Source organism: Lasiodiplodia theobromae (genome assembly GCF_012971845.1).
Source record: "Lasiodiplodia theobromae strain AM2As chromosome Unknown scaffold_57, whole genome shotgun sequence".
Classification (NCBI taxonomy): domain Eukaryota; kingdom Fungi; phylum Ascomycota; class Dothideomycetes; order Botryosphaeriales; family Botryosphaeriaceae; genus Lasiodiplodia; species Lasiodiplodia theobromae.
The window spans coordinates 1-17,270 of record NW_023336538.1 but is presented as its reverse complement, the minus strand read 5'-3'; the positions used below and the strand labels follow the sequence as shown (position 1 = coordinate 17,270).

Here is a 17,270-nt window from a genome sequence, read left to right as displayed (position 1 = left end):
GAGCAGATCTCGTCGCCTGATCGGGAGCGCCACGGTGTTTCAGCTGGGCTGGCCAGGCCGAAAGGGAGCAGTGACGGAGATGAGGCGGCTGCGGGAGCTGGGCGATGACGAGCAGCGCGCGCGCGTCACGGGCAGCCGCGCCTGGCGGCGGCGGCGGAGGAGGAGGAGGTTCTGGCAGGCGGAATGTCACTGTAACGTCGCGGCGGAGATCATTGCCGACTTATCGATTGCATGCCGTCCGCCTTGCGGTGTCGATCGCGGGAGGAGTGCGAGCTAGGCGCATCTTCTTTCAGCCCTGGCGCCCATGGCAGATGCCGGCGCCGCGGCCGTTTCGCATAGAGGCGCTCATCAGGGCCAAATTGCTGGAGAAGCGCGCGCGGTCCTTCATTTTCTGGACAGCGCTCGCGACGAAATTGGGCGGTGGGACTTGGGGCTCCTGGCGAAATGACGCTTCGGGCTGAGTCTGGGGGCTGATAGGCTTGGGGCGGCGCGCCTGAGCGCGTCGAATCGGGCGCGATGCGACGAGGATGGACTGCGCTAGCATCGTGCCCGCGCGCTGTGCATTTGCCGCTGCGCGCCACACGCTCTGCGCCTGCCGTTGAAGCCGAGCGACACCAGACACCGCCCAGGCCTACGTGATCGCCGCCCTTCACGCGAGCGCTGGATCGACCGCGCAGCCATCCAGCCCGTTAGCCTTACGGCATGCGGCAGGCGAATCTCCCACCCGGCCGGTAAGGTTCCTGGTCCACCGGCCCAGCCATGCCTCTAAATAAGGTAGCCCTCCCCAAGCCAGCTCCGCGCGCCTCGACGGCCTCAAAAAGCTGCCATCATCGCAAAAGAGCTTTCCTTTCTTTTTCTTTTCTCCTTCTTCTTCCTCTCTTCTCTTCTCAGATGTCGGTCGTTGCCGCCCGCGCCCAAAGAAATTAAAAGACCTCTTTCCCCCCCAATGTTACTCACGCTGTCCCAACCGACCAGATCGGACTTTGAGTTCAAGCATCCCCATGATTACCCTCCGCCCAAGGCCTACTCGCCGACCGCTCGACTTTCGCCCCAGGTGACCAGCGGCCCCAGCCCGCTCTCGCAGTCACTGCCGGCCAGTGCCCCCAGCACGATGAGCACCTCTCATCGCGGCCTCCCGCCGCCCGCAGCCATGACCCTGCCGGACCCCAGCCGCACCGCCCCGCCGCCCATGTCCGTCTCGCAGTCGCTGGGCCAGATGCCCGCCCCGCCCGCCCAGTGGCAGGGCGCCGAGGAGTCGATGCGCAACTGGCTGTCGGCCAAGGCCGAGGAGGACAAGAGGAAGCAGGAGGAGGAGAGGACCCGCCAGGAATCGCTGCGCCTGGAGCAGCGCAAGATCGAGCAGTCGATGCTGCGCGAGTCGATGCAGGGCGGCGTGCCGCCGCACCTCGTGCCCATCATCTTCGCGGGCATCGGCGGCGGCAGCTCCGCCGGCGTCACTGTCGACTGGCTGCAGCAGTACTCGGTCCAGCTCCAGGCCCAGCAGCAGCAGGCCCTCGCCCAGGCCCAGGTGTCGCCGGACATGCGGAGGGGAGAGCAGCGCGTCATCAATCCCGCCCCGCCGGCCGTCTACGCGGGCGCGCCGCCCGTCGTGGGAGCACTCCCAGGCCAGGCCCCGCCGGCCCAGCCTGCCGCCGGGCCCTTCTCAGCGCCCACGTACGCGCCGGTGGGCGGCATGTCGCCGCGAGCGCGGGCGGCGTCCAACTACCCCCAGCACCCCAAGCCGCCGGCGCACTCGCAGCTGCCCCGGCTCACGACGAACGAGATGCAGATCCAGCCGCCGCCGCAGGCGCAGACGCTCAGCACGATCCAGCAATCGCAGCAGGAACAACCGCAGACGTCATCGCCCTCGATCTACTTTCACCACTGGGTGCCCCCCACCACCCAGTCCAGCTCCGGTACGAATCCTTCCGCGACGCCGTCAGGTAAACACCACAAATAGGGAGCGTCCACACAAGTCTGACAGCTTACGAATGCGGTGTAGACTACGCGAGCTCGCCCAAGAAGCGTAAGGCGCAGGGAGCGCACCAGGCAGCACCGGCGCCCACCTCTGCGCCGCAATATACCTCGCCCTCGTTCTCGCATGTCTCGGGCTCATCAACGTCAACGCCAGGCCGGCGAGGTCACGCACGGACCCGCAGCGACCAGTCGTCGCGAGGGTACGCAACTGAGCAGACGCAGTACACCGGCCGGAGCAGGGCCGGCACGCACACGGGTGCCGAATCGAGCTCATATTCCGACCGGCATGCAAGCCACGATGCTCACCGACGAGGGGAGCAGCAGCAGCAGCAACCGCTCCAGGCGCCGCACGGCGCCGAGGAGCGTGGGAACCATGGCAGCGACGGCGAGGGCTCGGAGAGGTCCTCGCTAGTCCAGCGTGAAACGCGGCCGTCAGTACAAGCGTCCCAGGGCTCGCGTCCCAGCACGCCGAAGCGGGAAGCGGGGGCTGGCCGGCCATGATTGTCGCTCGTTTGGGCGGTGGGGCTGAAGGGACGGGCGCAGGAGGAGAAAGCCGCGGCACGGGCTTGTGCGATCGCTGACGTTGACCATTTCTGCGCAGGTCACCACTCCCGTTCGGACTTTGGGCTGGGGGGAGATTGCGGATTACGGCGACAGTCTGCTGGGACCCGAAGCGAGATTGGCCGGCCTCCTCGATCACACTGCGCTGTTTCAGCGTGCTCAAACCCACCAAAAATTTCCTATCGCGGGCTCGACGGAGGACTCGGCCGACTACACGTCCTGGACGACGGCTCCATGTTTTGCTTGCTCCATTCGTTATACCCGGACGCCATGGTAGAGACACGGTTTCTGGAACCGCTCGTTCATTGCTGCTTTCAGATTCCCCAGCGCGGCTTCTTACCCCGCCGCCACGCGGCTGCCCATGTTTTTGCCTCTCCAGCTGCCGCGGCTCCTCGCACCGCATTGCGCCGGCGATCCTTTGTGACGCGCAATCTGCATCATCGCCGACGTTTGGAACAAGTCCCGTTGGTGTTGTTGGCCCTACTGCACTGCAAGCCATCGCGAGTCTTGGCAGCTCACCGGGTCCCCAGGCGGAGATCCTACGGTTCCCGGACGCACCCAACGAATGCCGGGGAAAGCTTGCGCGGCTTGTCCCTCGCCCCGTACTTTTCGTCTTCTTTCATGCTTACACGCGCTTCTATCTTTGGCCGGGCGGCGATCTGATTTTTGCCTGCAGATCACGCAGCTTCTTTCTTCGTCCTTTCACGCGTGCCACGCCGGTCCCACCGTTGGCTTCTGTCTCTCTGCATTTTCCTGGCGCCATCTTTTTTTTTTTTCTTGAACTCGTTTGCGTACATGTGTCATACTTTTTTGTGAGACGAAAAATCTAGGGTATCGGGCTTGCATTGGCGCGAGTTGGGCGGGTGCATGGGGTTTCCCTCTTCTTCCATCTTCTTCTCATATAGGGCCAGGTTTTGCATTTCCACCTTTCACTCATCCTTTCCGTTTGCCAGCGTTCAGCGAGAACACGGCCGCGAGGCAGATGGCGGGGACATCCCCTTGGGCTCTGTGTATACTTTCGAGCCATCACTGTGCGACTTTTTCCACCACCTTTCGATTCTCTGTAAATAAGATACTTTTTTACGAATGAGCCGCGCCCAGATCACATGGGGACAGTACAGGCTTTGGAACAGCGCAATGTCGCCTTTTCTCGTTGTACAGGTGACGCGGTGTGCATGTCACGGCCCGTCATTCGCCGGAAAGTGAGTACTTGATCCATGATGCTGGCCGTTGCTGACCGATTCGGGGCATGTCCACACGAGCAGATACGCGGCTCCACGTGAAGCACACTTCACTCGGGTTAAATACGAGCCACGAGGTTTTCGTGAAGCTTCCTTCAAGGGCAATAGAGATCGACTACGAGTCAGTGTTGGTGCCAATCAGGTGGCGCGTTCAAGATTGTTCCTCGTATTACTTTATCCAGAAGTGGTGCTAAAAGTCTTCGAAGCCGGCTACATAAGATGCGGCTTTCCTTCGTATGAGATGTATACCGTATGTACATTGTGTTGGCCTTGCCAATCTCTTCTGCGACCCGCCGAGACCGGCAATACATGCCCGAATAGGGAGCATCCGACGGCTACAAAGTATCGAGGCGCCGAGGCCCGTTGGAAGCACTTCACGTGTGGCATCCCTGCTTCTCTCGGCGCGCAGGGCCCGAGACGGCCGCAGCCGCGCAACGCGGTCGGGATGCGCCGTTCTAGATTCGGGGGGATTGTTTAAGCAGAGCAGCATGCTCCCCCTGCCCTGGAAAACGGAGCATGTGAGGGCCAGGTCAGCGGAAGAGGTGAAACATGGCCGGCCCTGTCAGCGGGTGTGCAGGCCTACGTGGAGTTGCAGCAGCCAAACGATGTGTCACTTCTCTCGTCTTTGCTGTTGTGGAAAAATAAATTGGGGCATGCATCAAAGAAGACTGGTCTCCGCTGTACGCGCGGGCTATCATTTCCGACCCATGTCAAACCTATTACACTCTACACAGCGCCTCTTATATAACCCGCAACCTGATAGGACGCCATTATACACGCAGCGCTTCGCATTGGCTCTCCTGCAGCTTTCCATATCAGAAGATGCCGTCGGATGATCCGGCGGATGCATACACTCGTCCGCTACCGTGGGTCTCGCTCCGGGTAAAAAGGCTCTCCTCTTGGCATAATAACATGGATGGATGCGTGGCAAGCGCCGCTATCAAACTTTCCGTGCCACTAATATTCCGGCTCCTTTGAGGATTGAGGACAAAACCATTTCGAGCAGGTCTACAAACATGTCACTTCGGCGCTACTTACCAACCTTTGGCCAGGCCGAGGATTCCTTTGTCAGACCAGCAACGTCATCGGTTCCGATCATGGCTTCTGCACTTTGCCTCTCCAAAAGCAAGAAGCGCGGGCGGGGTTTGCAACGTTTGTCATCCTTTCGAGGCAGACATCTCTTCCACAGCCTCCGGGCTATGTTGGTTGTGTAGTCTGCCGTAAGCACGCGCAGTACGACAGTGTCTGCCTTCTTCTCTCGGACGCGGCCAATCGACGGCCAAGGGCGTTCGTCATACTTGCTCTCCGCGCAGCGTTAGTGCTTACCGTTGTGGAGCCTTTACGCGCAACACCGCCTTTCGACACATTCCCCAGAAGGAGTATGCCGTCTGTCATCTGTTACACCGGGTTGAAAACGAATATGGGTCCCTCTTCACCGTCGAGGTCGAGTTGGTTTCACTACAGCTGTGTCCGCGAGGCTGTGTTTCTCGGGACTGAGCTCGACTGCGGGAGCCTGGAATTAGCCTTGGTCGAATTCAAGTTCGGACGTCCATAGGGTGAGCGGGTCTCTGTTCTGCTCATGAGGCGTAGACCTAGATGAGACGATACCGCAGAAGACAAGATGGGATGGGTAAAACCGGACGTCATCCAGCGGTGACGAATGTGACGGAATGATTAATAAACGCATGTAGTGTCGAGACGGGAGGCGGGGCAAGCTTACGATTACCCCTCTATACAATACTCTTGTAGACAGCTGAATCCAAGTCCAGATGTATTTGTACAGACTACAACTACGCCGGGGTCGTTGGAACAAAGCCCAGGGAGGCCAACGATGGGCCGGAAAGCAGCGGAAGGAACCATGGCAAGGAGTGCCCTCTTCCCTAGACGAGGGAGGCCGAAGGTTCCCAAAGCGTGGTTCGCGCCAGCAGCATGAAATACGAGCGGGCTACTTTTCCGTTCTTGGAAGTGTCTCACAGGAGAACCAGGAACCGACCTAGAGTCCCGCAACCCCGAAGAAGAGACTCGGGAACTCTAATTCACAGTTGACCCCGCGGGAGGACCCAAAGGAGACGATCCGCGTGACTAGCGATGACGACTCGGTCTGATCAGATCGCCGAAGACCGACAGAAACAGCATCCAAACTAACTCAAGTCTAGTAGGATCTTTGGAAACGGGATCAGTTGACCGTTCCGGAAGATTGCGGCACCAAATTATACCATCCACTCTTTTCCCTTCATCGCGGTTTTCCTCGCCCATCGAAGTCCTCGCCACGTTCACTAGTACCTTATGGGAGTTAGCGTATTCTTGAGGAATAAACCGCTCTAATATAACTACGTCAAGGAAAGTAGACGCGTCGGTAGATGTAGCAATGGACCTTGGCAAGCGAGAACATGTGGCTAGTTGGGATTCGCGAATTCTTTTTTTTAGGCTTGCAGCGATGCCGCACCATGGTGAATGTAGAGTGCTAGGAAAGCCGTAAAAGTCTTGAGAAAACCGTCCTCTCTTGTCATCCGCTGTAGTAACTCCGGCGATCAAAGATCATAGGTTATCTTAAATGTCTTAGGAAACATGTAGTAATTTCTCAAGGATAATTAACAGCATGAAGTTTTAACTTGCACTGGTAGGATGGGTAAGCCGCCGTTCCTGTTGCCAACGACCATATGCAGGGTACCTGCTGAGTAAGAGAAGGCAAATGGTTCCGCCATTTAACCACACTCGATACGCAACACCGACTCAACACGACCGCCCCCACGACTATAGGCCAACCTGTAATAAGATTACAAGGGATAGCTGTTTTAACCTCTACTTGAGTAAAAATGCGTAACTAATGAAGCTTGTACTAACTCCCCCTTCGGTACCTTTCATTTAGTCAGTATTTGAAGGGATTTAGGAATAATCCAGAAACTTGTAACGGCTATAACGCAGTATGCTCTCTACATTTTATATCGTACTTGGTTCCCGGTTCGTTGAGGATGATGCTTTTGAGAGAGTTCATCTTCTTGGAGGACTGCTGAGCGAAGCATCCACCTTCAACGGACGTGAATCAAAAAGTCATATTCCCAAACTCCTCGCTAGCCTTAAACAACCGCGGCCAGCTGGGCTCTCCCAACGGGGGCGGCTAGATGAGGGGTATAGGGTATGTGAGCGAGCATGTGCAGATTCTGACGGGATCCGAGGGACGGGTCAGGGAAGATGCCGGATTGCGTGGCGCTGTTCTTGGCGGAGAAGACTTGGGGTTCGTATGGGGATAAGGTGAGCTTGAATTCCTGTTAATGACGTTATGGCTTGGTAGACTGACGGGAAAAAAAGTGTATTAGTACCATACATGTGCTGCCGACGCGGAAGGGAAGGCGCTATAGTGGGGGTTGTGGTAGTTGTGCTCGCGCGTAGACTTTTGAGGGAGATGCCCATCGACCAAGAACTACTTGGGCTACTCGTGAAATCTAGATGCACCACGGCCTCTCAACTTGCATCAAGAGAAAGTTTACTTATTCTCATCCTGCGACGCTTTGTTCTATTGCAAAGGAAACAAATTATACCCATGCCGTTGAATCTGTCAGTGTGTCATTTTGACTGAGTTGACTTTATGAATGAAGCTATTGAGCTCCTTTACGGACATGAAGGCGATGCCGCTTATGTACCTCTCGCTTCGATCGCCACACCTGGTGACCTCTATCATTTTCCTGAGCAGCCACCAGATCTCAACGGCATGCATCGTAAATGCCGGTGGCTGCACTTTGGCAGTTGCATCCTTCTTTAAAGTAGCATCCCACAAGATCTTCCATCTGTTTGTTGCGCGGAGAATCTCTTCCGAAACCGAGTTAGCAGCAAAACTCATTCTCGAAGAGAAATACACCGAGTTGAGTGCTAAAAAAAAAAGTAAGTGTCGGCCTGTGATTTCGAGCGGTGGGCAACTCACAGCATATCAGCAATAACAGATGAGGGACTGAGATAGAGTCCCATTGAGGGCCTTGCAGCCCTCCCCATGAGTCCTGACAAAGCCAGGTCCTCAGCTCCAGCAATGCCGGGGTAAAAACGCCTTGGGGTTTCAAATAGACCAAATGCTGGTACTCAGCGTCCGTTTCTGCTTCGAAAAGCAGTTCACAGCACGGCATGTTCCCGATCATCTCCGACAGCGCTATCCGGGAAGGATCGTTGAAGAAGAAGGTCATGTGGCAATCGGACAGATACATCCAAGACCAAAGCCTGCGGTTCCAGTCAGTCGACGTTGGCTGCGGCCGCTCGTATGAGCCTCATACCTGATTTTAACCTCGGTATCTACAAAAGACTTCCATGATTCTCCACGCTCGCGCTGCTCGTGTCTGACATGGGGAAGACTAAATAGCCGCATTTTAGCAATAAGGCACGGATGACGTTCGTTGCGGAGCCTTTGGCGTGTCTGCACGTCATCGTCGTGGATGAGGAGCAGGTGCACAAGCATCGCAGCCTGCAAAATCTCCATGGGTTCACCATTTTCTTCGGTAAAAGTCCTTTGGCTGAATACGTATTCCTCAATGGCCCTGGAGAACTGGCGGGCTTGTATGACTTGGTCGCGTGGCGCAGAATGCTTGGCGCCGGCGAGGAAGATGGCGAGAAGGAGCGGAACGCTCGCTTTCCCAAGGTCGAACGTGGGCCGGTGGATGACTGGTGTTATTCGATGCACCCGGTCGAAGTAGACTGAAGCGAAGTCTGTGAGGGTTTCTGCCGTGAATACGGTGCGGACCAGCGCTGCATCTACGCGGAAGTGGTGTTTTTGGACCGACATGTCCAAGGCAGCCGATGCTTGAAGGATTGCTTCGGACATGGCGGCTTCAAGAGCCCTCGCCCTTTCGTATGACAGCCACAGGTATCCACGGCGTATCTCATTGTCCCTGGGAATCAACTCTGGTGATGGGTTCCTTGAGAGTGCATCAGACATGGCGTACAAGGTATCCCCAAGTTCAACTTCATGTGAGTTGTCGGATTGTCTGAGAGTTTCTTCGGCAATGGCGATACTGGAGTCGCATAGTAACGTATCTGTAAGCCTTCGCAGAATGGGCACGTGGTCTCCCTCTTCAGCAAGCTGGCTAGGAGCTACTTCGTATAAGCAGGCCAGACCACTTTTGCTGCAGCGCTGGCAAGGGACACGGGCGTCACATGCGACCTTTTTCCGCCAGCAGTTGCCGCACGAATGCCGTTTTCTTCCGGGCTTGCCGTGTTCTGGGGATGGCCTGTTTGCCTTTTTGGCACAGGCCTTGGCATGTCGCCGCGTCACTTCGCTGATGATTGTCAATTGATATTTAGAGATGGCGATTACTGGAACGTACTTCTTGATAAAGGCCTTGCCGCAGAACGGACACTGTGAGGCGGGTCTGTCACTGTCTGTTCTCATAAGCAGATGCGCGTAGAACGAAGCTGCATATTGAGCTCTTACGCGTGGCCTTGTGTCGATTCAGATGATTTTTAGTCGAGTAAGCCTTGCTGCATGTGGTGCATCTGAAGGTCCCAGTTGCATGTGGGGCCATTGAATAGCGAGTTTTGGTGTTTGGGGAATTCTGACTGGAAGTTGATGTAGGCGCCGGGTTCAGCCGACGGTAGGGTTGACCGAGAAAATTGTAGGTGTTTTCCTAGCGGTTGTGGGGGTTTCCCGGTGCTAGTCATCAGGCGCTATTTGTTTTGATTGGAGCAATCGCCTCGCTGCTACAGCTGGTACCGCTTTGGGACTAGCGGCCCTGCTCCGCTACTTCTTGGTACTCATCGTTATTATAATTTACACATTGCGGCTCGGATGAAAAACCATCCTTTCTCGTAGTCTGAAAACAAGGTGTACACGTTCTCCTGTACTCACGGGTGTTGCCGAGCACAATTCGCCCTGCGTTTACGCGTTTTGAACGTCACTGGTGTACTGTACATCCGAAATACTGTATCAGTATTTAAAGTGCATTGGGAGGTCCCTATGTTAACTCACCCCGAGAAGTTATCGCAGCCCCACTCAGGGTGAGCCAGTCAGGAAATACGCAGATGGCTTACGATGCCAGTGATTTTTCATATGTTGCACGGAGGCTCTTACTGGCAATCTTCTTCGCAAACCATCTCCTCTCCACACAATATCCCCTTGACTGGTCAGCAATATGCTCTCGAAAACGAGGTCGACGTTTTCAATGGCGCTGCGAGGTTCGTCGCCATCCTACAACAACTCCCAATCGAAATCTAAACTTTGAGACAGCCAGACCGTCGACCGCGCTACTGCCGTACCTTTCAGCATCCGCAGCATATCTCTCATCAACGACCTCGAACCTTAGCAATTCTCAAACACGCCTGATGGGGAAGCCGCTCGAGGGACAGAAAGGAGTTGTGCAGTATGCACTGTAAGTACATACATATGCACCCGACAGTAGCCCCGCTCACGTATCCAACAGAACCACTCTCGACCAAATCGTCAACTGGACCAACCAAGGGTCCATGTGGCCCATGACGTTCGGTCTCGCGTGCTGCGCCATCGAAATGATGCACCTCTCGATGCCCCGCTACGACCAGGACCGGCTCGGCATATTCTTCCGCGCCTCGCCGCGGCAGTCGGACGTCCTCATCGTGGCGGGCACGCTTACGAACAAGATGGCGCCGGCTTTCCGGCAGGTGTACGACCAGATGCCGACGCCGAAATGGGTGATATCGATGGGTAGCTGTGCGAATGGGGGAGGGTACTACCACTATAGTTACTCGGTGGTAAGGGGGTGCGATCGGGTTGTGCCGGTGGATATATACGTTCCAGGCTGCCCGCCTACGGCTGAGGCGTTGATGTATGGCGTGTTCCAGCTGCATAAGAAGATCAGGCGAACGAAGATAACTAGGATGTGGTACAGGAAGTGAAGAGGGCAACATATACGTCAGCACGGTAGGGTGCAACTCTGATCTACACCTTTTCGTCTATTTCATTTTAACAATTCATGAGCTCAATGCGAGGCTAGCATGTTGTAGTATCTCGGTGACCGGGAGAGAGCCTTGTTTTAACCCAACAGAATTCCCATTCCAACATCTCAAGCCCATTTCTGAGACCATTTAGCCCAGAAATCGGCTTCGGTAAACCAACGAAAGTGTAGTGCAGAGCTGCCCTAGCTGGGAAGGGCTATGAACTCATCATCATCTAACAATCCAGATTGGCATGCCCTCGAAAGCCCTGAAGCTTTCATCATCTGAGACGGCCGGCTCGCGTACCCGTTTCGGAAAGTGGTACGTGCGTTTTCCTCGAATTGGCAAGAGGATGTGGAGAGCGCCGAGACTCTGGATGACCGAACCACTGGAGCTGATCCTAATCAGTTCGACGCGCAACCGTGGTTCAACGCAGCCATAGTTGCATTGCCTTGATCTTCTTAGCTAAGGTAGACATCTAGACGCAAATGTCTAATTTTCACTGTACATACAAATAGTCCGGACACTGGATTGAACTGCCCACGTGTGTTCGATTCAAAGTGTATCTAGTGTAACCTAATGCGCAAGGTTGAGGAAGTCTACTATGTCAAGCGCACCCTTTACTCGGCTAAAATTCAACGCAAGGATGGCTCCAGCATCGCTTGTTTCAACAGCTTCTTGCACCCGTTTTGCTCAATAACGTAATAAGGGTTGACAGGAAAGCCGAATTGTCCCGTTACTCATCATGTCGAGCGTCAAAGAGGTGTGATAATGGCACACAAAAAAAATCACGATCGAAACTGCCTCTCGAGGGAACGCCGTGTTCTCTTCGCTAAAACAGCAAGTGACAAGATACAAGGATAATTAGGCATACAGCTCGTTTGGCACAATCTCGCCGACTTCACCCTCGGAAAGACCGGCATGGCGCCACTGGCTGGTCTCATTCGTCCCCACTGTAATTGGCTGGTCAGAACTGGAGGAAAGCGTGAGGTGACGGTCAACTTACAGTCTCCCCAGTGGATTCCTTCCATGGGGAAATCGCTGAGATTGCTGGTGGAGGCGCAAAGGGCGCGGATGGAGCCGAACATCTGCGGTATGAAGCCCTCGCGCCTGTACGTGTAAGCCCACCAACAGGCGCTGGTCATGGCAAGAAGGAGGGCGCAAGAGCCCCAGACGCCGTCGGGAACGGTTACAATCTGGAGCGGTCAGTCACGGGCACGACAGGGGCGAGGATCGACTTACGTTGTAGCGAGAGTATATGACGAAGCCGTCGTCGACAATCTCCTCCTTGGCGAGGATGGCAAGACCCAGCAGCCAGTGCATGAGGACCGAGTAGACCATGATGGGAAACAGGATCTTCTTGGGGAGCTGCAGGAAATACGACTCGTCGAAGCGCTCGCTCTTGACGATGGTGCAGCGCAGGCGCTGGCGGCCCTTTTCGAACTTGCCCCACTGGTGCTCCATGCAGATGAGGGTGACGTTGTAGATCAACAGCAGGTACAGGCACGAGTAGAGCAGCTGGGCGCCGTTGGAGATGAGGAAGGCGGCAATCTCGCCCCACAGGCTGTCGACGGCCATGGAGGCGAAGGTCTGGGGCGCGGCGAACTGCTCGTTATACGTGGTCCAGCGCACGCACACGGCGTAGGCGTACTGCGAGGTGAAGATGATGGCAATGAAGATGGAGGCGGCCACCATGCCCACCGAGCAGAAGCTCAGCGTCAGCATCTGCGTGAGGGCCGTCTGGCCGAGGTTGGTGATGAGCGACTTCTTGCGCTTGGTTGACAGCGACGGCCACGGCAGGCCCGGGCAGTTGTTGACCGTGTTGTGCTTCTTGCACTTCTGGCAGTGGCCCAGCTCCTCGCCCGTGTCGGACAGCTGGGTGGATTTGCAGTGCTTGTGGCAGGTGTGCGACACGGCACGCCGGTGGAAGTCGCCGCCGTTGACCATCGACTCGCTGGGGATGCGCAGGTCGGCGTCGAAGTTGGAGGCCACCAGGACGTCGCCGAAGGTCAGGCAGTGGGTTTTGATCTGGTGGCGGTTGCGCACGTTGACGGCGACCATGTAGGCGGCTTTGATGGAGATGCAGACGGCGAGGATGATGGCAGCCTGCATGCGCAACACCAGCCGCACATGGTGCCCCTGCCGGTCTCCACCCTCGACCGTCGAGTTGCCGCTGTAGTGGCAAGTGAAGTTGCGTCCGGAACAGCCCCCAAAGTACGTGTAGTTGTTGGAGTAGTCGCCGCTTTCCCACTCGTCCCAGACTTCATCATGCGGCACCGACTGATTGACCAGGTCGCTGCACGCCGACCCCGGCTCGTAGTAGACGGTGATGTCAGTGTAGACCGTCTCTTCGGAATTGGACGCGTCAAAGGGGTTATTTGGGTCCGAGTGGTTGGCGGGACACAGGGAGGCCGAAGTGTAGTAGTTGTCGGCGTACGACGATCCGGGAAGCGCATCCTCCCACATGGTCGGATCGAGTCGCGCTTGGCCCGTCCGCAACGCAGAGTAGCAGTCGAAGCCGCCGAAGCTGTAGCTGGAGTTCGAAGTGGCATTGTCCTCGGGATGGTAGTGGACGTTCAACCTCACTCCGTAGTAGTCTGAGACGCCGATGACCGAGTTTGCCAGAAGATGCACCGGCATGGACGTACAGATCAGCAAAATCCACGCAAGCCAGGCGCGCAGGCGTCCGTCCCGCTTGTGCTTGATCGAGAAGGGCGAATTCGTCCCCACTCGGGCGTCGCCGTACTTGTAGAGGGCGTGCTTCAGGTCGTCGACGGTCAGGGCGGTGAGAAGCTGCTGGTACGTGTTGGACATGCCCAGGATCATGGTTGCCGCGACGTTGATGAGGAACTTGTACGCCTCGGCCTTGCGATCCGAGTCGCTGCCCGAAGAAATCGTCACTGACGTCGAGTTGGGCAGACTCTCCATGTGCTTGGTGAAGTCCTTGGCGTAAACGACGCAAATGACAATCATGACGACGGCGAAGGTGCTCGTGAGCGCAGCCATGCCTCGCAGCGTGCGGTCGACGAGCATGAGCTCGCTCCAAAGGCCGTGGCCTGGTCGCGTGTTCTCTCGCTCATTGCGCGACACATTTTTCGAGATGCCAAACGTGCTTCTGGCGCGGTCGAGGAAAGCTTTGCCTTTTGATTTGAGTGTCCAGTCGCTTGCGGCTGACAATGACGAGATGGACCGCGCTTTTGAGGCGCGGCTCGACCCTCGGTACGGATCGTAGGCGGTGGCGGAGAGAAGGTGTGTGTTGGAGAGGTCCCCAAGCTCCAGCTTGTCGTAGCTTCCCCGGTCGTCGCCGTTGCTGCGTGTTTGCGTTAGCCCGTCGCTAACCATCTGGAACACGAGAACAACACCTTTTGGTAGAATACGCTCCCAGGCTGTAGCGCGACACAGCGCTGGACGGAGATTCCAGCGATTTCCGATGCGACATGGTGGACGGCAGTCCCGCGAGGAGCCACCGATTCTGGAGAGAAATCAAGTTTCTCGGGGCTGGGGAATCCGGAATGAAAGGGACTGTGGCGTGCAGTTCGTAGGATCCATATCCTTCCCGGCCCCCAACCCCCAAAAAGCCGAGACCAACGCGCCGTCTCAGAAGCACAGATTGAATTGCATCTCCCGCTCCGTTCTGGCGAATGATCGGGTGTCGACACCTCAGCGGGCCGACGACCGGCTTCCCCTGCAGCTCACCTTCATATTGCCGCCTGTCGAGCATGACGCCATGGTTGATTTGTCGCCGCCTATTTTTAGTGATCAGCTTAGCTTGTGCCAGGAACAGACCTCCAACTCGCCGATCCCTGTCGGTGTAGGTAGCCACGCTGATCCAGAACACCCAGCGAGAGAGAATATCGACCTCACATAGGTAGCTGAAGCTAATGTCCGGATGCATTTGTTTGATTTTGAAATTAACATCTGCGTCCAGACAATAGCTCCAGCTACTCTCGAATGTAGCCGCCATTTCTTGTCCTGCATGTAGTAGGTGACCACAATGCCCTTGGCCATTTCTTCGTACCTTTGGATCATCTCCTGGTCTTCGATTGCAAACGTGTTAGGTCGTTGTTCCTTTTTAACCTCGGCCTTATCAGATTCCTTAGCCTTGGACTTACCGGGTTGCCACATGTCGAGCTTTGTAAGTGCAACAAGTCTGCTGTTCTCAAGCTACCGAATGGGGTAATAGAGTCAGATAGCTCTGAGAGTCCGTTCTGTAGTGGATTTTGGGTGCCTCGGATGCCGTGGGAATCCATGCCATCTGTTAAAAACGCGCAGTGTACGAGAAAGTGTACGGTTTGTTGACCTCCACGCTTCTTGAAAGTTGCAACGAGGCTGTGAACCCAGCCCGTTTCTTCTGGGAAAGTCTCCAGCCTTGTCAATGGGCAACTGGCTCTCGTTTCCACTAGAATCCCCACAGCAGTGTTCTGAATCCACATCCACCTCAGCAGCACGGCTTTGTTGGCGCGAAAAGGGAGAGCAAACGAGGGCGGATTGGCGTGGAAATGGTGCGGGGAGAGGAGAAGCTTGCAGCATGTCACTTTGTACTTACCAAAAGGGAGAGATTTACCTGGTGCATTACAAGAAACCCTTCGCACCCGGCAACTTCTGGAATCCCGCCTCTAACTCTAGAATGTTCAGGTGAGGCGAGCCCCTATCTAGCAATGAAGCAGTCGCAGCGCTGACTATAGACGTGCCGGTAGACGTCCTAGTAGATCGTGCCGGCCGAGGAGATGGAGCTGAAACCTTCTATTATCTATATGATGACCACAAAAGAAAAGAGGAAAAGAGTAAAAAAATAACTTTCGCCACCGGGAGTACACAAAGAAAATAGAACCTTAAGATTTCAGCTGCTGTCAACCATCCGAAGGCAATCGTTTATCATGATGGAAAATGTGTATTGTTGATATCCTTGTCCTTAAAGGGGACCGGACTGTTAACAACATTACTTGTGTGATATTGTAGTTTTGTAATTGGTAGAGCTGTAAGACGAGTAGATTGTTACTCTGTATTTTAAAAGAAAAAAATTTAGCGAAGAAAACATGTGCTATTTGAAAAAAAAATAAAAAATAGTACTTGCACATGCGCCGATCGGGAATCTGCTGAATTATTAGAATATGCATTTGCAGGAATCGAACTCCGAAACTTACCGAACCCGAATCTAATGCTATCGGGAGTCGTACATTGAAATACGAGGCTGGAAGGCATTAATGCTAACCATTACACCATCGGCGCTTTTTGAAACTGGCGTTTAACACATCATTTAAGTAGTCAAAAATACTGGGCTGTGGCCAGAATTCAGCTGATCCCCACTACGCACCAAACACAATAGCCTGTATCCGAGGTTCGTTTAAGCAGCTCTTACTAGCATAACCAAGCAAAAAGAATGTTTTAGATGAATTGGATTGATTGCTAGATTATCCATCCGCCTAGATAAGTCGTATATTCGTTTCGGCATGCCGGTTTAGTGTTAATGAATGTCTGTGGAACTCGTTCCAGCCTTTAAGCATCAATTCTCTCATGTCCTGGCTCAGGCAAGGGCTGGCGTGCTGGGCCAAAACTGCCCAACCTTCGAAATCCACCAAATCGAACACCTTTACATGGCTGCAAGGGCTTTCAGTACGGTCAAAATGTTCTGCAGCACGCACTCTACCAATGACTTGATTCTTGATCGGCGTGTGGAACCTCTCGCATTGCTTGGAGGAGTGGGGAGTATGGTTGTCGTTGATGTGCCGGTCGCTTCGCGGTGCGCGTTATTCTGTCCACCGCGTGCCGCGCCCGCCTACAGAAATCTACAGGTTTTGATTGCAAGCAGCCAAAATTCCACCTCAACAGCCTTACATGCCCCGACAACTGAACTAATCACTATCTTCCTCATCGTAGTCCACTGTCTTACCTTGTCGAGCCTTTTTCGGGCGGATCATTTCGTACAGGTTGTCCATTTCTTTGGCTAAACCATTGATAGCCGTGATCAATGGGTTCTCCTCCTCCTCCTCGAGAGGTGCATCCTCGTCCAGGCCAAGGGCATCCGTAATGTACTTACGGAACTCTAGACCTCCCTTGGGATCAATCTCAGAGCCGCTGAAAGCGGTTATATGATCCTTAAGAGCAGGTTCCCAGTCCGGGTTCTTGAGAATGTCAGAGATCGGATTGCTAACTTTACCCTTGCAAAGCGAGATGAAGAGCGAGACCAAGTCCACCTCGGACATATTATTCAGCTTAACAATAAGCTGGCCTTTCGACCTCTTTTCATCATCCTCTTCGGCGCCTAACTTCTCGGCGACGAAATCCCGCCACTTCTGCGACACTGTCGGTGACTTCTTAGACTTCGTCTTAAGGACTTGTTTGCTTGCCTTGATGTAGTCGCTCATGATGCGGCGTAGGATTGTTTTCTCTAGCAGGTCCACGTTGACTTCATTTTCACCAAGATTCCTGCTCACGATACAGTGCTTGCCTCCTCGTCCGCGTTGGACTGCAACGCCTGTCACTCCTGCGCCGTTGGCCAGGCCGTTGGCGCAGCCAACGGCGCGGCCGCCGCAGGGCAGCCTGGTAGGCGAACCGACTTCATGATCTCGGCAGCCCCGACAAGGTAAGTATGGGTCGTAGAAG

General features: G+C 55.1%; 5 protein-coding genes across 5 annotated transcripts; 3 read left to right on the top strand and 2 right to left on the bottom strand.

Moving 5' to 3' along the window:
* Window positions 1-946: 946 nt before the first annotated feature.
* Window positions 947-2,478, top strand: LTHEOB_12053 (uncharacterized protein; the record flags this gene model as incomplete). The annotated part of the gene is made up of 2 exons (XM_035508878.1): window positions 947-1,943; window positions 2,003-2,478. The coding sequence occupies 2 exons, from the start codon at window positions 947-949 to the stop codon at window positions 2,476-2,478; spliced, it is 1,473 nt and encodes a 490-aa protein (XP_035365314.1).
* A 5,414-nt stretch (window positions 2,479-7,892) lies between these two features.
* LTHEOB_12052 (uncharacterized protein) lies at window positions 7,893-8,460 on the top strand (the record flags this gene model as incomplete). The annotated part of the gene is made up of 2 exons (XM_035508877.1): window positions 7,893-7,996; window positions 8,136-8,460. The coding sequence occupies 2 exons, from the start codon at window positions 7,893-7,895 to the stop codon at window positions 8,458-8,460; spliced, it is 429 nt and encodes a 142-aa protein (XP_035365313.1).
* Window positions 8,461-9,919: 1,459 nt separating this feature from the next.
* On the top strand, window positions 9,920-11,109 carry LTHEOB_12051 (NADH-ubiquinone oxidoreductase; the record flags this gene model as incomplete). Its single annotated transcript, XM_035508876.1, has 5 exons — window positions 9,920-9,932; window positions 9,985-10,126; window positions 10,178-10,484; window positions 10,915-10,988; window positions 11,076-11,109. 5 exons carry the CDS (start codon window positions 9,920-9,922, stop codon window positions 11,107-11,109), a joined length of 570 nt encoding a protein of 189 aa, XP_035365312.1.
* Window positions 11,110-11,531: 422 nt separating this feature from the next.
* Window positions 11,532-14,792, bottom strand: LTHEOB_12050 (Nad-binding protein; the record flags this gene model as incomplete). Its single annotated transcript, XM_035508875.1, has 5 exons — window positions 11,532-11,620; window positions 11,674-11,863; window positions 11,910-14,053; window positions 14,364-14,413; window positions 14,686-14,792. 5 exons carry the CDS (start codon window positions 14,790-14,792, stop codon window positions 11,532-11,534), a joined length of 2,580 nt encoding a protein of 859 aa, XP_035365311.1.
* Window positions 14,793-16,519: 1,727 nt separating this feature from the next.
* LTHEOB_12049 (L-aminoadipate-semialdehyde dehydrogenase) lies at window positions 16,520-17,270 on the bottom strand (the record flags this gene model as incomplete). Its single annotated transcript, XM_035508873.1, has 1 exon — window positions 16,520-17,207. A coding segment is annotated over one exon (688 nt), but the record flags the coding sequence as incomplete, so codon positions are not given.